Here is a 15,170-nt window from a genome sequence, read left to right as displayed (position 1 = left end):
AGTAGGGGCATAGCGAGCAGATCGAGGGACGTGATCGTTCCCCTCTATTCGACATTGGTGAGGCCTCATCTGGAGTACTGTGTCCAGTTTTGGGCCCCAAACTACAAGAAGGATATGGAAAAATTGGAAAGTGTCCAGCGGAGGGCAACAAAAATGATTAGGGGACTGGAACACATGAGTTATGAGGAGAGGCTGAGGGAACTGGGATTGTTTAGTCTGCGGAAGAGAAGAATGAGGGGGGATTTGATAGCTGCTTTCAACTACCTGAAAGGGGGTTCCAAAGAGGATGGATCTAGACTGTTCTCAGTGGTAGCAGATGACAGAACAAGGAGTAATGGTCTCAAGTTGCAGTGGGTGGGGGGAGGGTTTAGGTTGGATATTAGGAAAAACTTTTTCAGTAGGAGGGTGGTGAAACACTGGAATGCGTTACCTAGGGAGGTGGTGGGATCTCCTTCCTTAGAAGTTTTTAAGGTCAGGCTTGACAAAGCCCTGGCTGGGATGATTTAGTTGGGGATTGGTCCTGCTTTGAGCAAGGGGTTGGACTAGATGACCTCCTGAGGTCCCTTCCAACCCTGATATTCTATGATTCCCTACCTTGAAATAATGAAATTTTGGAATTCTGTTGCCTCAGGATGTACATGTTGGAAAATACAGAGGGTCCTGCGTACAGCTACAAAAATCTGAATGCATCGATAAACTCAGCAAACCTTTGGGCTTTGAAAAAGTCACCTGAATCTAAACTACTAAATCTCCACTGTATTCAGATACTGCAATCATATCTATTCCTACCTCGACAGAGAAAAGTGTCTGAAGAAAGATTCTTCTAGGTAGACATTACACAGCATTGACAGCTGTCCCACGTCAATCTCTCAATAGAGCGGGACAACTAGCAACTGTCCAGTTTACCGTTAAGGTACTGGACCCTTGCATAGTACTAACTGGCATTGTAAAGATATTTGTAGAGAAACTATATTAGTTAGATGTTTATGGCAACAATTTACGCTCTATTTCAGACTACATGATATATATGACATTACACTCTTGTGGTCTTTGAAGTGAGCCTGCTTTGTTTAGTAGTTAGGAACTGGCACTATACAGCACTCATTGGTGAGAGGCTAGATGATGGCGTTCAGTTTAGTTTCTCTGCCAAGAACATGTCAACGTACAAAGATGCTATACAGCATAATATCTGTGATATGAAAATAAGATGTGTTGATAAAAGATGTCGTACACATTTTACCCTGACTCCTTTAAATGACATTGAAAATAGTTGCCCTACTGGTGTGCCTAGGATCAGTCCAGTTCTGCACCAGTGTAGTAAAGTTTGCTAACAGTTTGCTGAACTGGGTGAAGACCAATGGGGCATCCATTTTTCACACAGTTTTGGGGAGGGAGAAGAGAGGTGCTTGGCATGGTTTTCTTAGTGAAGACAGAGAGAGTTGCAGGAATAATGAGGGAGCCATTTGCTTCTCAGTTATCACCAAAATGCAATTTAGTAAGCACTTTAATTCACAGTGTATGTTTTCTATTAGTATGCTCCATATTTCATTATGAGTAGAGACTGTAAAAATCAGCAGGCTATTATGGCGGGGGGGAATCCTGTATAGGTTTTCCCAAATGTGGAACTTCTCACCTAGGTTGTGGCTCTCCTTGGCCTTTCTCCATTTTAGTATTAATGGAGGCATTTGAACATAAGGACACCACTACTTTTTTTAATAAGAATCCCAGTAGCAGCCAAGCACTAGTAGCTCTCAACATTGTGCCTGTGTTCTAGCTCAATTGTCTCAATTACCTGAATAATCAAGAAGCTAAGAGCATTGGTTTATCTTTGTCTTGCAGGAGACAAGAAGCTCTGTCTTGTCATTTGAGCAGCTCCTATTTACTTTAACGGTTAAACATTTCTTAAAAAACAAAATGCTAAATTCTTGGGCAATTAACAGTTCAGGGATCCTTCCTGTTGCTCGCTGCCTTTAATTCTTCATCATCTTGTGTTCATCCCGTCTGGTTTATACCGCCCACCCAATTTTAACATTACCTCCTACAATTTGCAAAAATTCTTATCCACAAAAACAGGTTAACAAATTACTAGATTATCAAATCTCATTTATTAAAAAAAACCCATTTCAAACAACCTCTTAGTAATTATGAATATACTTTTGCAAATTTTAGGCAGTGTAACTCTGGAATGAGAGTGAGTGAAGGTTTATGAACTGGGAAAATTGAATTGTCTGGGTCTCTAACTGTTCATTTGCAGATTTTTCATCTTAAAGCATTAATACTTTTTTTTTTAAATAAAATGTGTACATTGTACAGTCAGTTCAAGCAATCAAGCCTTTTGGGATCCAGCCGAATTAAAGGCACTGTAGACATTCAAGGCTATTATCGCTATCGCTTGTGGAAATCCCACCACGTAAAATTTCCTGCTGAAGAACAATAAAAAATTGTTTCAGCATGCTCCCAAGTTTGAATATTTTCTTAATTGACATGTTTCAGTATTGGATGCTAAATGCTTCAGTAATCATAGCTGCTTTTCAGTCTGGGTCAATTACTTTTTGCTGAGAGAGCACCTTTCATTCAAGAATCTTGAAGCATTTCCCAGAGGTGAGAAGACCTATTTTACAACTGGGAAATGAAGGCAAAATGACTTTCAGTAGTGGAACTGGCTGGTTTCAGATGACATTTATTACTGATGTATATTAAGCCACTTCCAGCCTCATCCATAAGACAGCTGAAGGATTGCTTTTGAGGTAGAGTTCAGTCACATTTAACCAATGGTTATTTTGGAAGGACATGGTAGCTTTTCTGGCCAGGTTTTCTTTCAGTCATTCCTTTTCCATTGAATAGGGGTAGTGTGTCTTGCAAGGGATTTGTATTGGAGGTGTTGCTTCTAGGGTGCATATAAAATGTCTTTCTGTTTGTATCATTCATAAGTGGTGGTGGCTGGAATTATTGTAATTGGTCTTTTCCATATCTGTCTTCTGTGATTGTTTAGTTTGACTTTTTGACATGGTTTACTTTTGGGACTTCTCTTGCAGTCTGTACTAAGAAGGTAGTCAGCATATGTAAAAGTAGGCCATTCAAAAGTAAGTAGTAGCAAATGTGCTTCTAGGCGGAGAGGAGGAACACTATTTTCATTAAATGTCTACTTTAGTGTTAGCTAAGGGTTTGTCATTGTGTGAGATCTAAATGCTGTCCCTGCCGCAAAGAGCCTGCATTATAAATAGGCTTGGCAAAATTCAATTTTTTAAAATTTCAACAGATATTGATGTTTGGTTTTAAGCATTTTGATTATTGATTTAAATTTTCACAGTTGCAGGAAATTATGGTGGGGATCAGACAATTATTTAACAGTAGATATCGAGATTCAAAAGGTTAAAACTTTATAACAGTTGAAACACAAATTATCAACACTACATTTCAAAATATACAAAGTAAATATGCTTAAATCAAACTCTAAGTACTCAAGCAGCATTTTCCTTTCTTTGCCTATCTGTAAATTTTTATTATTGATGAAAATATATTTGTCAGTTTGTGTACGGGGAAATTGACATTTACGACACCTAGAGATAAAAATATCCTTCAAAGCCTAATTATAAAATGGATAAGAAAAGACTTGGAGATTTAGATGATGTTGTTAGCTTAGTTAACATGCCTAATACACCTTCAAGAGGAAGTGCATCCTTTGTAGTAAGTTTTTCTGGTAATTTTGGAAGGAATCCAGCATTTGTTTCTAGTGTTTTTATTACCTTACGTTTGCCAGTCATGTTTATACTTGTTTCCTATTTTCCATTTCAGAGTTTTGTCTAGCCATTAAGAGCCATGTCTGATAACGGAGAAATGGAAGATAAGCCACCAGCCCCTCCCGTCCGAATGAGCAGTACTATCTTCAGTTCAGGGGGCAAAGACCAGTTGTCTACCAACCACAGCTTGAAACCTCTGCCGTCTGTACCAGAAGAGAGAAAACCTAGGAACAAAATCATCTCCATCTTCTCTGGCACTGAAAAAGGTAAGATACCTCAGAGCAGACAAAACCATCTTCCATGAGTAGTGGATACGTTTCTCCTTGCTCTTTCATTTGGCTGTGCAAGTGGTGCAAACACACACTAATCTTCATATCATGGACTTGAGTATCAGATCTCATTATTCTAGTCTTTCCAACTGCAGATGGTACCTCCTTTAAGGAAGTGCTAATGTCCAGGACACACGTTTGATTTGGCTAAGAGGAAACTTTCCTTTGCATCTCGAGGCCCTTGAACGTGGAGTGTTGCAGGGAGAAACACTAAAACTAAGTTGGTAGATGGTAGAAAACCCCTCCAAAATAAAATTCCATTCTACCATCTTAAATCAGCCTTCAGAAAACTCCTTTTACCTTCTGTTCCCCTTACTTTTCATAGTGTCTGCTTTTTGTCTCTAGTCCTACACTTGGGTTATAAGCCCTTTATGTTACGTGCATGTATAATGCAGTGGGTCCCTGATCCTTGATCTCCTTTTGGAGCCTCTGTGTGCCACTGCAATGCAAATAAATAACGAACTAGCCTTTCCTCTTCCACATGCACCCCATTTATAAAATTGTATTTGAGCAAGATCTTGCCAAAGCCTAATAAGTTACAGCCCTGGAAGTTGGTTTTAGCCTTAACTTAAATTTCCCTGCATTTCAGAACTGTAGGGAAAAAATTAAAATCACAAAATTAATTTGCTATCAGGATATATACCAAATAAATCCTGTTACACGTGTAATCTGTGTCTCCTTTAGACATAATATATTGCTGAACCTTTTAGAATTGAATTGATTTTTTTTGCCTGGGTATTCTCCTTTGGAGATTACTATATCTGCTAAGCATGTGTTTAAAAAATACTATGTACAAATGTACAAAGTATGTACAAATATCTGAGAATTAGAAATCCTCACTGTAGAGGAGCAAATATTTAGACATTAAAATAGAGCTATTTTAAATGTATTGCCATCAGTGTGGTTGGATTTTGTGGGTGAGGGACTAGAGCAGAGGTGGGCAAACTATGGCCCGTGGGCCACATCCGGCCCGCGGGACTGTCCTGCCTGGCCCCTGAGCTCCTGGCTGGGGAGGATAGCCCCCAGCCTCTCCCCTGCTGTCTCCCCTCCCCTGCAGCCTCAGTGTGCCACGCCACCAGTGCTCTGGCCCACCGCTCCTGCCGGGCAGCACGGGCGGTGTGGTTGGCTGTGGCTCCTGCTGCTCTGAGCAGCATGGTGCCGGGGGGGAGGGTTGGATAAGAGGCAGGAGGCCCCTGCGGGGGCAGTCAGGGGACAGGAAGCAAGGGGGGTTGCATAGGCATGGGAATCTTGGTGGGGCTGTCAGGGCACGGGGGGTGGGGAGGGTGTTGGGTAGGGGTTGGGGTCCCGGCGGGTGGTTAGGGCCAGAGGTCCCGGGAGGGGGCGGTCAGGAGACAAGGAGCAGGGCGGGGGTTGAGAGTTTTGAGGGGGGTGGGAAGTGGGAGGGGGCGGATATGAGGCGGGGGCCAGGCTGTTTGGGGAGGTACAGCCTTCCCTACCCGGCCCTCCATACAGTTTTGCAATGCCGATGTGGTCCTCGGGCCAGAAAGTTTGCCCACCCTTGGTCTACAGTAACATGTTACTATCTGATATTATTACTAGGAACCCAGTTTTAGCCTCACTGTTTTTACTTCCATTTAATATATTTCCTCCTAATGCCTCCTGGTTCTGCTCTTCCCCTCCCTGCTTCTTGTTATGCCTGATATACCCAGCGGCACTGTTTCAGTCATGCTGACACAGGTTTCATCACCGTGCTTGGAAAGACTTTGTTCCTCTAATAATTTATTCACTATATTGAGTCTTTTCCCCTAAGGCAGTTCTTTCTTCACTCATCTGTCTGTTCCAATAGCAGTCAGTTCGTGACTATGCTTTACCTTTTAGAAGAAACCCCAGAGGCAGGATCATGCATATTCATAGAATAGCTTTCAGTATTCTTCTGGAGTTTCTCTACAATGGATAACAGGCATTAACTGGTATACTTTTGGGAGTGGAGTAAGTATTCTGGAAAAGGTCACTTTTATTCTGGAATAGTGTCCGGACAAGAAAGTCATCCAGCAGCTGTGGTTGTCAGTTTCCCTGTGTAGACAAGCCCTCAACAGTTAAGGCCTTGTCTACTCTAAAGGGGAAAGTCAATCTAAGCTACGCAACTTGAGTTATGTGAATAGCGCTCAGAGGGATAGTGAGTTCCGTGCCTTACTGAGGTAAATCCTGAGCAATTGAGATCAGTTTATGGGAGATCAGAGCCTTAGTTTAAGGTGTGTACAAAACAAATTAGAAGAACCAAGTGATTTTATAAAATGCCGGGTTTTTCAAGATCCCAGATTTGGAACACTAACCCTACCCCTCACCTCTATGAGGGACTGCAAATTTCAAGACAATCCGAGTCAGTGTGAGGATGTAGAGCATGTAGAATTAATTGCCTTTTAAAAAGTAATTGACTCTCAACCTTAATTCCAACACCCCACTATAACTATAGCGCCTCTAGTGTGGTGCAGTCCTGTCAAAATAAGTATTTGGTGTGTTCACTCAGCGTTGGTATTCTACTTGTTGGTTTTTTAAGTGATCATCCTTGGAATAAGTCAGAACAAGCACGTACTGTGTCATGTTTTCATGCAAGCCAGAAACTGCAGCAGTTCTTTTGCTATATTACTTGGCTTTGTATATAGTGTTAAAAACTTGCAATAGGAAAATAAGCATTCTACACTTTGGCTCCAGACATTTGGTCATGCTAATGTATACTATGCGTATTTGCTGGCTTTCTTGCGTGGAATATTTATTAGTGGCTAAGCCAAGATTCCTTCAGTGTAATTTGGGGCATTTTTAGTGTTTTTTGATATTTTATAATCAGCGGTTATGGTTTTCTGAAGTGAGCTGTAGCTCACGAAAGCTTATGTTCAAATAAATTTGTTAGTCTCTAAGGTGCCACAAGTACTCCTTTTCGGTTTTCTCCAGGATTTTACATTTCTGCTTGTTTTGTTCCCCATTAGCATCACCTTGAAAGATCCTGTATTTTAACCTCCATCTGAGCAGTGCTGTGTACATGTCTTGCTCTCAAGCCTTTCAACCATGAGGGTAATTGGAAAATGGCCTGAAGTGTGCTCCCTCCTCTCCAGAGGCTCCAGAACACTACTACTTCTGCAACACTCTAAGCTCCTGTTAGAATAAGCGACCATATCTTAAACCGATTTATGGTTTGAAACAAAGGAGTCCCTTTTAAATACAGAACTGTAATGCAAATATAATCAGAGGTTCAGAAATAGTGTGGCCTCACAGTGGCCTTGTTAATTGAGCCTCAAGTACCTGCTGCCAAAGTATGACTCATTGATCCAGCCTCTTGGCTGAGTTCTGCTGCCTGCATTTGTTTAAAGTGTTTCTGTGGTCTGTTGTTCATGTGGGTGGAGCAATGGTTCTTAGAGTCTTTGCCCAGTGTACTAATAAGATGTGTATTTGATTGAAAGAAGAAGGGTTTATTTGTGTAGCACATGCCTGGGGATTTGAACACCAAGTTATGTCCTCTAGAAGCTATCAAATGCTTCAGACCTGCAGTCTTTCTGAGGAACATAAGTCATTTTCTGTTTCCACACAATTAGCAGCAAAAGGTTGGGCAAGGAGTGATGCTCTCTAATGCTTTCAAATAAAGAGATAATCCAGTTTTCCTAATCCTGTAGTTGAAGTATTTTTTCTTTATAAGAGCATTTGACAATCTATTTACATTTTGGCTTCCAGACCTGTGCAGCCATATAAAAGATATCCTGTTTATAACAGCAATGTCTTCCAATGTATTGTTCAGCTGTAGGCAGGCCACATGGCTTTTCAGTTGTAAGTATAGTCTTTAATTCCCTCTTTCCTTTCCTGTTAGTGTGAGGGTCTGTACAATTGGAAATACAGTAAAAGCTGGTAATTAGAAACAAATCCTCAGATAGCTCCATATTTGAGTGAATACCCAACTGTGAAACCCCAATGGATAAAGTCTTATTTTTATTAACCATTGTCTGGCCCACTTTGCTCAACCCTAGCATGTGCTGTTCCCCCTATTTCTGCATCTCCATAGACACATTACAGATAAAGTTGCAGTGGTGCTACTTGAGTTGCTTATAACTTAACTTTTTTTTTAATTTCCTGGACTGAAATTTAACATAATCCTTCATCTTAAGGTGGTTTTAAAACAAAGTAAATGTAATTTGAGCTGCAATGTTTATTTTAAAACTTAGTGTCGCCTTCACCGAGAAGCTTATTTTGTTTGGAAACTTGTAAAGCAATAATTAAGTCATACAGAAATAGGTATTTAACAATCGGTGCTGTGAATGCACTGTACTTTATTTATTATAATAAGCACAATGTGGTATTATTTCTGGATTTATGCACTAGAATAAATGCAGCTGTTTATCAGTAAGTGGACCTAGTGTCAGAATCTGCAGTCGTTTCCGAGATCACACATTGAACATATCTGATGGTAGGTCAGGCTCCCCCATGCCCTGTTACCCAGTCCCCTCTCTTCAAAGAGATCATGAAAGCCTCACCCACCCCCATTTCTCCCTACACTAGGGAGTGACCACTAAAGGACACATACTCTTCCTGGGAGGAAGAAGAGGGTTGTGGAAGCAGCAGTCAGTGCCTCTGGCTTTCCTGTGGTGTCACTAACTTAATTGTGGGTATATTTTTTAGTTTAAAGGAAGCTTGATAGTTTGTGGAGGAGATAATATAAAAATGGACCTTGAGCAGAGTACGGCCAGCTTAAAAAAAAGGGCAACGATGGAACTGATTTGTATTTAGTATTTTAATTTAAAAATATAAACAAAAAGGGACGAGGCAAAGATTTTTGTAAAAAGCCTAAAATTAGACAGCAATGGAAATAATCTAATAGTTTAAGAAAATAGCTAATTTAAAAATGTAATTGAATCTGAATAAGGCTGTACACATAGTTCATCTATCTAACTGCATGATCTTATACCTATTAATCTTTCTGATTCATCACCCTTTTCCCCTTCGGTGGCTTGTTACACCCACTTTTGCATTTTGTCTTAAATGAGATACTCTTTGAGGCTGGAGACTTAGTGTTTTTGGGGTTTTTTTGCACCTGACACAATGGGGTCCTGATTCTGATTCAGATTTTGAGTGCTACTACAATATAAATAATAACTTTCAGTGCAATGAGTTAGCAGTTCTTACACTGAAACTTAAACTAAAATTAAAATGTTGCAGGACAGTCTGCTCCATGCATTTATGAAATGTTCATGTCCAAATTTCAGAATAAATATAAAGAATATATTACTGCTCAAAGATTATCATTGTATTAAACAGGGACCTTGGGGATCTTCTGTCTTGTGACTGAATGTTCTCTGAATTTAAGTGGATGGTTTTCAATGTCGTCTTTTAGGAAGCAAGAAAAAGGAAAAGGAAAGGCCAGAAATTTCTCCTCCATCAGACTTTGAGCACACCATCCATGTTGGCTTTGATGCTGTTACTGGAGAATTCACTGTAAGTATACCTGTCCTAGAGCTGTTCGGAAAGCCATAGGGTACCTTGCTGAAGTGAGAATGTGTCACTTAAGAATAAGGTGTAAGTTAGTCTGTTACTCTCCGTCACACAAAGAAAAGGAAGGCTTGTGGCACCTTAGAGACTAACATTTATTTGAGCATAAGCTTTCGTGAGCTCACAAAAGCTTATGCTCAAATGAATTTGTTAGTCTCTAAGGTGCCACAAATCCTCCTTTTCTTTTTGCAGATATAGACTAACATGGCTGCTACTCTGAAATCTGATCTCCGTCACAAGTCATTTACAATGCCTGCCACACCAAGACCTTCGTTGGTCTCTAGGTGTTACTTCACTATAAATGTTTAATATTAGTCACTGGAATCCTAATGCTTTACTTTATACCACATGGGAGAACCTTTAGTGAGAATTCCTATTAGCCTGTAGAAAAATGAAGTAGCCACTTTGATTAGTTCACTTCCATTTACAATAGATATATACATAGAAAATCAGACTGAGTGATGAATGGGGAATGTCGATTTAATGTACCTTACTAGGAGAAGGGGGTGTGTAGGGGCAGGAGGCTGCGAGGAACACAACTTCTTCCTGAAGTGCCTCAGTAGGCTTGAAGACCTGATAGAGCTGTTGAATGTTTGTGCTAGCTTAACTGAAGGCTTGGTTTATATTGTCACCTACACGTGATCAACTCAGTGACTGAAACCCCCACCACATTTGAGTCACTTAGAATCACAGATTAATGCTTACATGTGGAAAGAAAATCCATTCCAATTTTTTTTTAAATGACTTAAAAATATTACGTATTAAGGTTGTCTCCTGTTTCAGGGAATGCCAGAGCAATGGGCTCGATTGCTACAGACCTCAAATATCACCAAGCTAGAGCAGAAGAAGAACCCTCAGGCTGTACTAGATGTGCTGAAATTCTATGACTCCAAAGACACAGCAAAACAGAAGTACCTGAGCTTCTCCGCTCCAGGTGAGAGACAAGTACATACGAGACATTCAGAAGAAGAGTTTGGTTCTTACAATACAGTCTGCTCTTCCCTGTACGTCATTACTTAGAATTGGGAAGATAGGCCCATGCCAAAGAATCAAACTAGTATCTAATGGGTAAGGAACACTACCAAATAAAGGCTCCACTAAAGTTGCACTCTTTGTCCAGTCAGTTTCCTGTTTCAGGTGGGTAAGAGAACAAATGCAACAGGATAATTCAAAATGGCCGTACCACTCAGCTAAAATCAATTAATTAATGGCCTGTCTTTATGACGGTAGAACTATAAGATTAACTGGTTAAGTTCTGTAGGGGTTATTACTCCCATTATCTCTAGTCAGAACATGATTTCGGACAGTTACTGTGCAGTAACTTGCATTGACTCAACTTTCCCAAATGACAGGACCAAAGGTTCAGTGTAACTTATCACTTCTAATGCAAGTTGTAGACATGTGTGTGTAAATGGCTGGAAAAAACATTTGACTGTATTTTTCCAGTGTATGCAGTTCCTTTTAGCTGTTTAAATCAAAAAGATTTCTATTTTAAAAATAGCCTGGTGATAAGGGTTTGTCACATCTTTGCCTTATCAGTTTGGTCATAATCTTCTCTCTCATATGCATATGAAAACCAATGCACAATTTGACAAAACAGTCTCCATTCAGGTGAGATCCAGTCATGTAGCAGGTCAGGATTTGAAATATATATTGCCTGACCTATGGGGGGGAAGAAGTTTTTGTAACACCTGTCTGCATCTAGTCAGGGAAATAGGATTTTTCATTCATCAACCATGAAAATTCACCTGGTTGGAAGCAGGGAAATCTCATGAACTGTCCATATTCCTGATGTGTTGCTCATGTTTTCTATAAAGTCCACTTTTATTATTTATTATTCCACTAATTATATATATTCACTTATTACTCTTCTTGCTGTTTTTAGAAAAAGATGGTTTTGCTTCAGGAACACCAGCAGTAAGTGTATTTATTATTGCTTGCACCTTTCCAGGCTTACTCAATTAGTGTTTTTCTTAATTAATTTAAATCTCATATTATATACTTCATAATAAATTGAGTAACATTTTATTGAATTGTATTTTTAACCGACGTTTCCCGCAGGAAACCAAGTGTCCAGTAGGTGGTTTAGTTTTAAGGATGTTTATGAATACTTCTGTGTCTGCTAAAAGCTTTCCATGGATGTCTATTTATTATTTAAAGAATGGTGAGAAATACTTAACGTATGCTTCTAGCAACTTAGAGTAGTAGAAGAGGTAATTTAAATATTCAGATATTTCTTTTTTATAAAAGTATTGTTAAAATCATGAACAACATATAGATCAATGAAATATAATAAACTGAATATTGTAATACATGTACTGATACTTTTGTGTCTCTCAGCATACTTACTTTAGTTCTAAATTGCTAAGAATTCCTGGATCCTCATTCTAAAAATGCCTTAAAACTCATAAGCTGATTAAAATTTTTGGGAAGAATAACAGCTTTGCTTCTAATATATTAATATTTTATTTCCACGTTATTCCATTCAATAACAAAAATATAGCCCAATGCCAAAGGTTCAGAGCCCTCAACAGCAGTAGCAGAAGATGATGACGATGATGAAGAGGTTCCTCCTCCGGTTATTGCCCCTCGACCAGATCATACAAAATCAGTGAGTATTTTTTTTTAATTTACTCTGGAATTTTTGCTTTTTTTTTTTTTTTTTTACATTACTTTCTGTTCTGTCTATTGCAGACCTCTTCCCATGGTCCCTGCCCACAACAGATGGGGAAGTTTTTTATTATTTGCAAAATGTCACTTTATGTATATTAGTTTAATTTTAGAAGTCATGTTTTTTCCTAGGTATAGCTACCTCTCAGGTACCAGTTGGACCAGGAGTATCCAAATCAGTGCTATATTTTGCAGGGCTACATTGAAAAAATCCCAAATTTATTTCCTCATCCTCTAAAACACATTATAAGGAGGATCATTAGAAAACTTTACCAATGCCCCTAGCAAATCCCAGATATTGTGGATAATGTACATTTTTAAAAAACTTAAACTCACATGTTGCGTGCCTGATTTTTTTTCTATTATCCCATCACAAAAAACCCTCTGCACTGTAGTTAAGTCTGGGAATTTATTCCACCAACAAGAATATTATTAGTACTAAATTTTATGTGAGAACTTAAACACTTAAATTCTTAGTTAAGCTTTAGCACCATTTTTAACTCACCCCCCCCCACCCTCCCTCCAGAGAAACCCCCCCCCCCCCCCCCCCCCGCTCCTATAAAGGCCAAATGTAATCTTCTCTTCCCTCTCTGCCACTGTTGCCTTGCTTTGTCTGAAGGGTAGGTATGGAATGTATACAATGTTCACAGAATATTGCTTTAAGGAATAGGCCACATGATATTTAAATAAGAATATAGGTGGAACATTACATGTCTAAAGATCTGTAAATATTGCCACATTAGCAAGTATAACTGTCAATTTATGTAATTTTTCAAATGATGAATAGTTAGGTAGTTTAGTGGACACACGTGAACTATCTTCTGCTCCCCAAGACCGAAAGATTGGGCTGTGCAAAGGTATCTGCTGCATCTTCATTTTAGTATAGCTTACTACTTCACAAAATCTCCTTTCAGATGATTTGTGCCACAGTTAAATAAAGAGCAGTTTATGATGGGTAGGAATCATATAATGAGAGGAGAGACTGAAGAAATAAGAAAATGTACAAAGGATGAAGGGGCAGTTAAACCCTAGCCTCTATTCCAGCATATGGTGTAATAAGGAAGTCCTGTTAGAGAACAAATGGGTAGAAAGCCTTCCCTCCACCTTGCAAAAAAAGTGGAGGTTAGACTACTATGCTTAGTAATGTTTGTATTTCCAAATAAGCTTTCAAATTAACAGTTTATGGAGGTGAGTACCAGACTCTTTAATTCATGCTTCTGCAGTGTTTGAAGAGATTTCCACCAGTCTGGCAGAGCAAAGCAATGATGTACCAATTACATTGTAGAACAGCTTTTGCAGTGAGTCCCCAGCTGTAGAAAAGAAGCTAGAGGCAACAGGGATCTCTTTCCTGAGTAAATAGACCCCTAGCCATCTGCACTGTCCAGCAAATCTCCAGGTCAGTCTTTCAGAATCAAGTAGTGTTGCAGCCACATTGGCTAATGTTCAAAAGCAGCAGTTCTCAGAATGAGTGGCTCCTGGTTCCAAAAGTTTTAAGTGAAACAATGCTAGTGGTCAGATAAGAATTTATGGCACTTTTGAACCTGAAAGTCAGTGGTTGCAAAGAGAACTCTGAGTTCTAATAGTGAGTGTTCTTCTTTCACCACAGATTTACACACGGTCTGTAATTGACCCTATCCCTGCACCAGCTGGTGACTCTTGTGATAGTGCTGCCAAGTCGGCTGACAAGCAGAAAAAGAAGACCAAAATGTCAGATGAAGACATCATGGAAAAGCTACGTAAGTTGTAATTTTTTTTTAAATACAAACTCCAGTATTGATGCTAATTATCAGTAATTCCATTATTTATATGGGAGGGGGTCTGTGCAGACCTGATCAGCACATTGCTTTGAACTGATAATACCTATTGGAGTCTGTTACAGAAAAGACTGCAGATATCAAATCAGCATGATGAGTGATCTGAGGCTATCACAAAAAAATCTGTACAGATGTTTGGTTGTAGTTTCTGTTAGCCAGGAAATGGAGACAAATGACTGTCTTTTGACTAAGCCATCATCCCCATTTTTCATATAAGGATGATGTAACCAAAAGACTTGGTTATTTTTTGTCATCTGCTAGTTGGGAGGAACTGTATTCAGGCATCTGGACTGGTCTTGAAGAATGGAAATTAACAAGTAAACAAAATTTCCCCATTTGAAGCTGTTTTAGGGTCAATGTCGCACTTGTGGCACAGTGATCAGCTTCTACGGAGGTGTTCCTTTTAGTGCAGAATACAGTGGATTTTTGCTGTTCCTAATTCCATAACCTTCATAGATGCACTCATTCAGCAAACCAATGCCATTGTCTAGCACAAAGCAGGCAATGACTTAGTTTAGAATAGGCAGTACAAATACTGGATTATTACTGATTCATCCCACAAATGTGTTACAAGTCACAAATGTCATACAGAAGAATATCATTTAATTGTATGAAAAGCTCTGTTTTTATTACCATAAGAATCAAAAGAAAAAAGCACACATTGTACTCTAATAAAAAGTGAAGAATGCTCCTTAAATCACTGGTTGGCTTTGTTTTGTGTGGAATTTTTTTAGGGACTATTGTGAGCATAGGAGATCCCAAGAAAAAATACACCAGATATGAAAAAATTGGGCAGGGGTGAGTATTTGTCGAGCTATCCAAAATTTTTCAGTGAATGAACTAGTATTAAAGGTGTGATGTACTCTTGTCCTTTTGCCACTGTTTATTAAAGCAGAAATGTCCGTGTATAAGCAGTAATAATCAGATGCAGGGGACTTCAAACAGTGATAGAAGTTTTGAATCTGTTCCTTTATGGGACTGTGTGTGTGCATTAATGTCTCTTTGGAAACAGATCACTTTCTGGTGATACTGAATGGGAGTGAAAATGTATTAATTTAAGTGAACTTTTGTCTCTTTTCTCCTCTTCCCCTTCATGAGATAAACTTATCTGTGCTTTTAGTGTTATG

General features: G+C 39.2%; 1 protein-coding gene across 6 annotated transcripts in view; it reads left to right on the top strand.

Annotated features, from left to right (window-relative positions):
- PAK2 (p21 (RAC1) activated kinase 2) overlaps nucleotides 1-15,170 on the top strand; it is a 75,971-nt gene that overhangs the window by 39,684 nt on the left and 21,117 nt on the right. For 5 of the 6 annotated variants that reach the window (XM_037908630.2, XM_037908632.2, XM_037908631.2 and 2 more), the window contains 7 exons: nucleotides 3,796-4,006; nucleotides 9,405-9,505; nucleotides 10,343-10,493; nucleotides 11,445-11,476; nucleotides 12,063-12,170; nucleotides 13,836-13,965; nucleotides 14,778-14,841. In XM_037908630.2, coding sequence (XP_037764558.1) covers nucleotides 3,820-4,006; nucleotides 9,405-9,505; nucleotides 10,343-10,493; nucleotides 11,445-11,476; nucleotides 12,063-12,170; nucleotides 13,836-13,965; nucleotides 14,778-14,841 — 773 coding nt within the window. In that variant the 5' untranslated portion in view covers nucleotides 3,796-3,819. The remainder of the gene's footprint in view (nucleotides 1-3,795; nucleotides 4,007-9,404; nucleotides 9,506-10,342; nucleotides 10,494-11,444; nucleotides 11,477-12,062; nucleotides 12,171-13,835; nucleotides 13,966-14,777; nucleotides 14,842-15,170) is intronic. The other variant, XM_043522600.1, reaches the window with a different exon arrangement.

This window comes from Chelonia mydas, chromosome 9, assembly GCF_015237465.2.
Source record: "Chelonia mydas isolate rCheMyd1 chromosome 9, rCheMyd1.pri.v2, whole genome shotgun sequence".
Taxonomy (NCBI): Eukaryota; Metazoa; Chordata; order Testudines; family Cheloniidae; genus Chelonia; species Chelonia mydas.
Note: the sequence above shows the minus strand (reverse complement) of the source record. Positions and strands in the feature narration are given on the sequence as shown.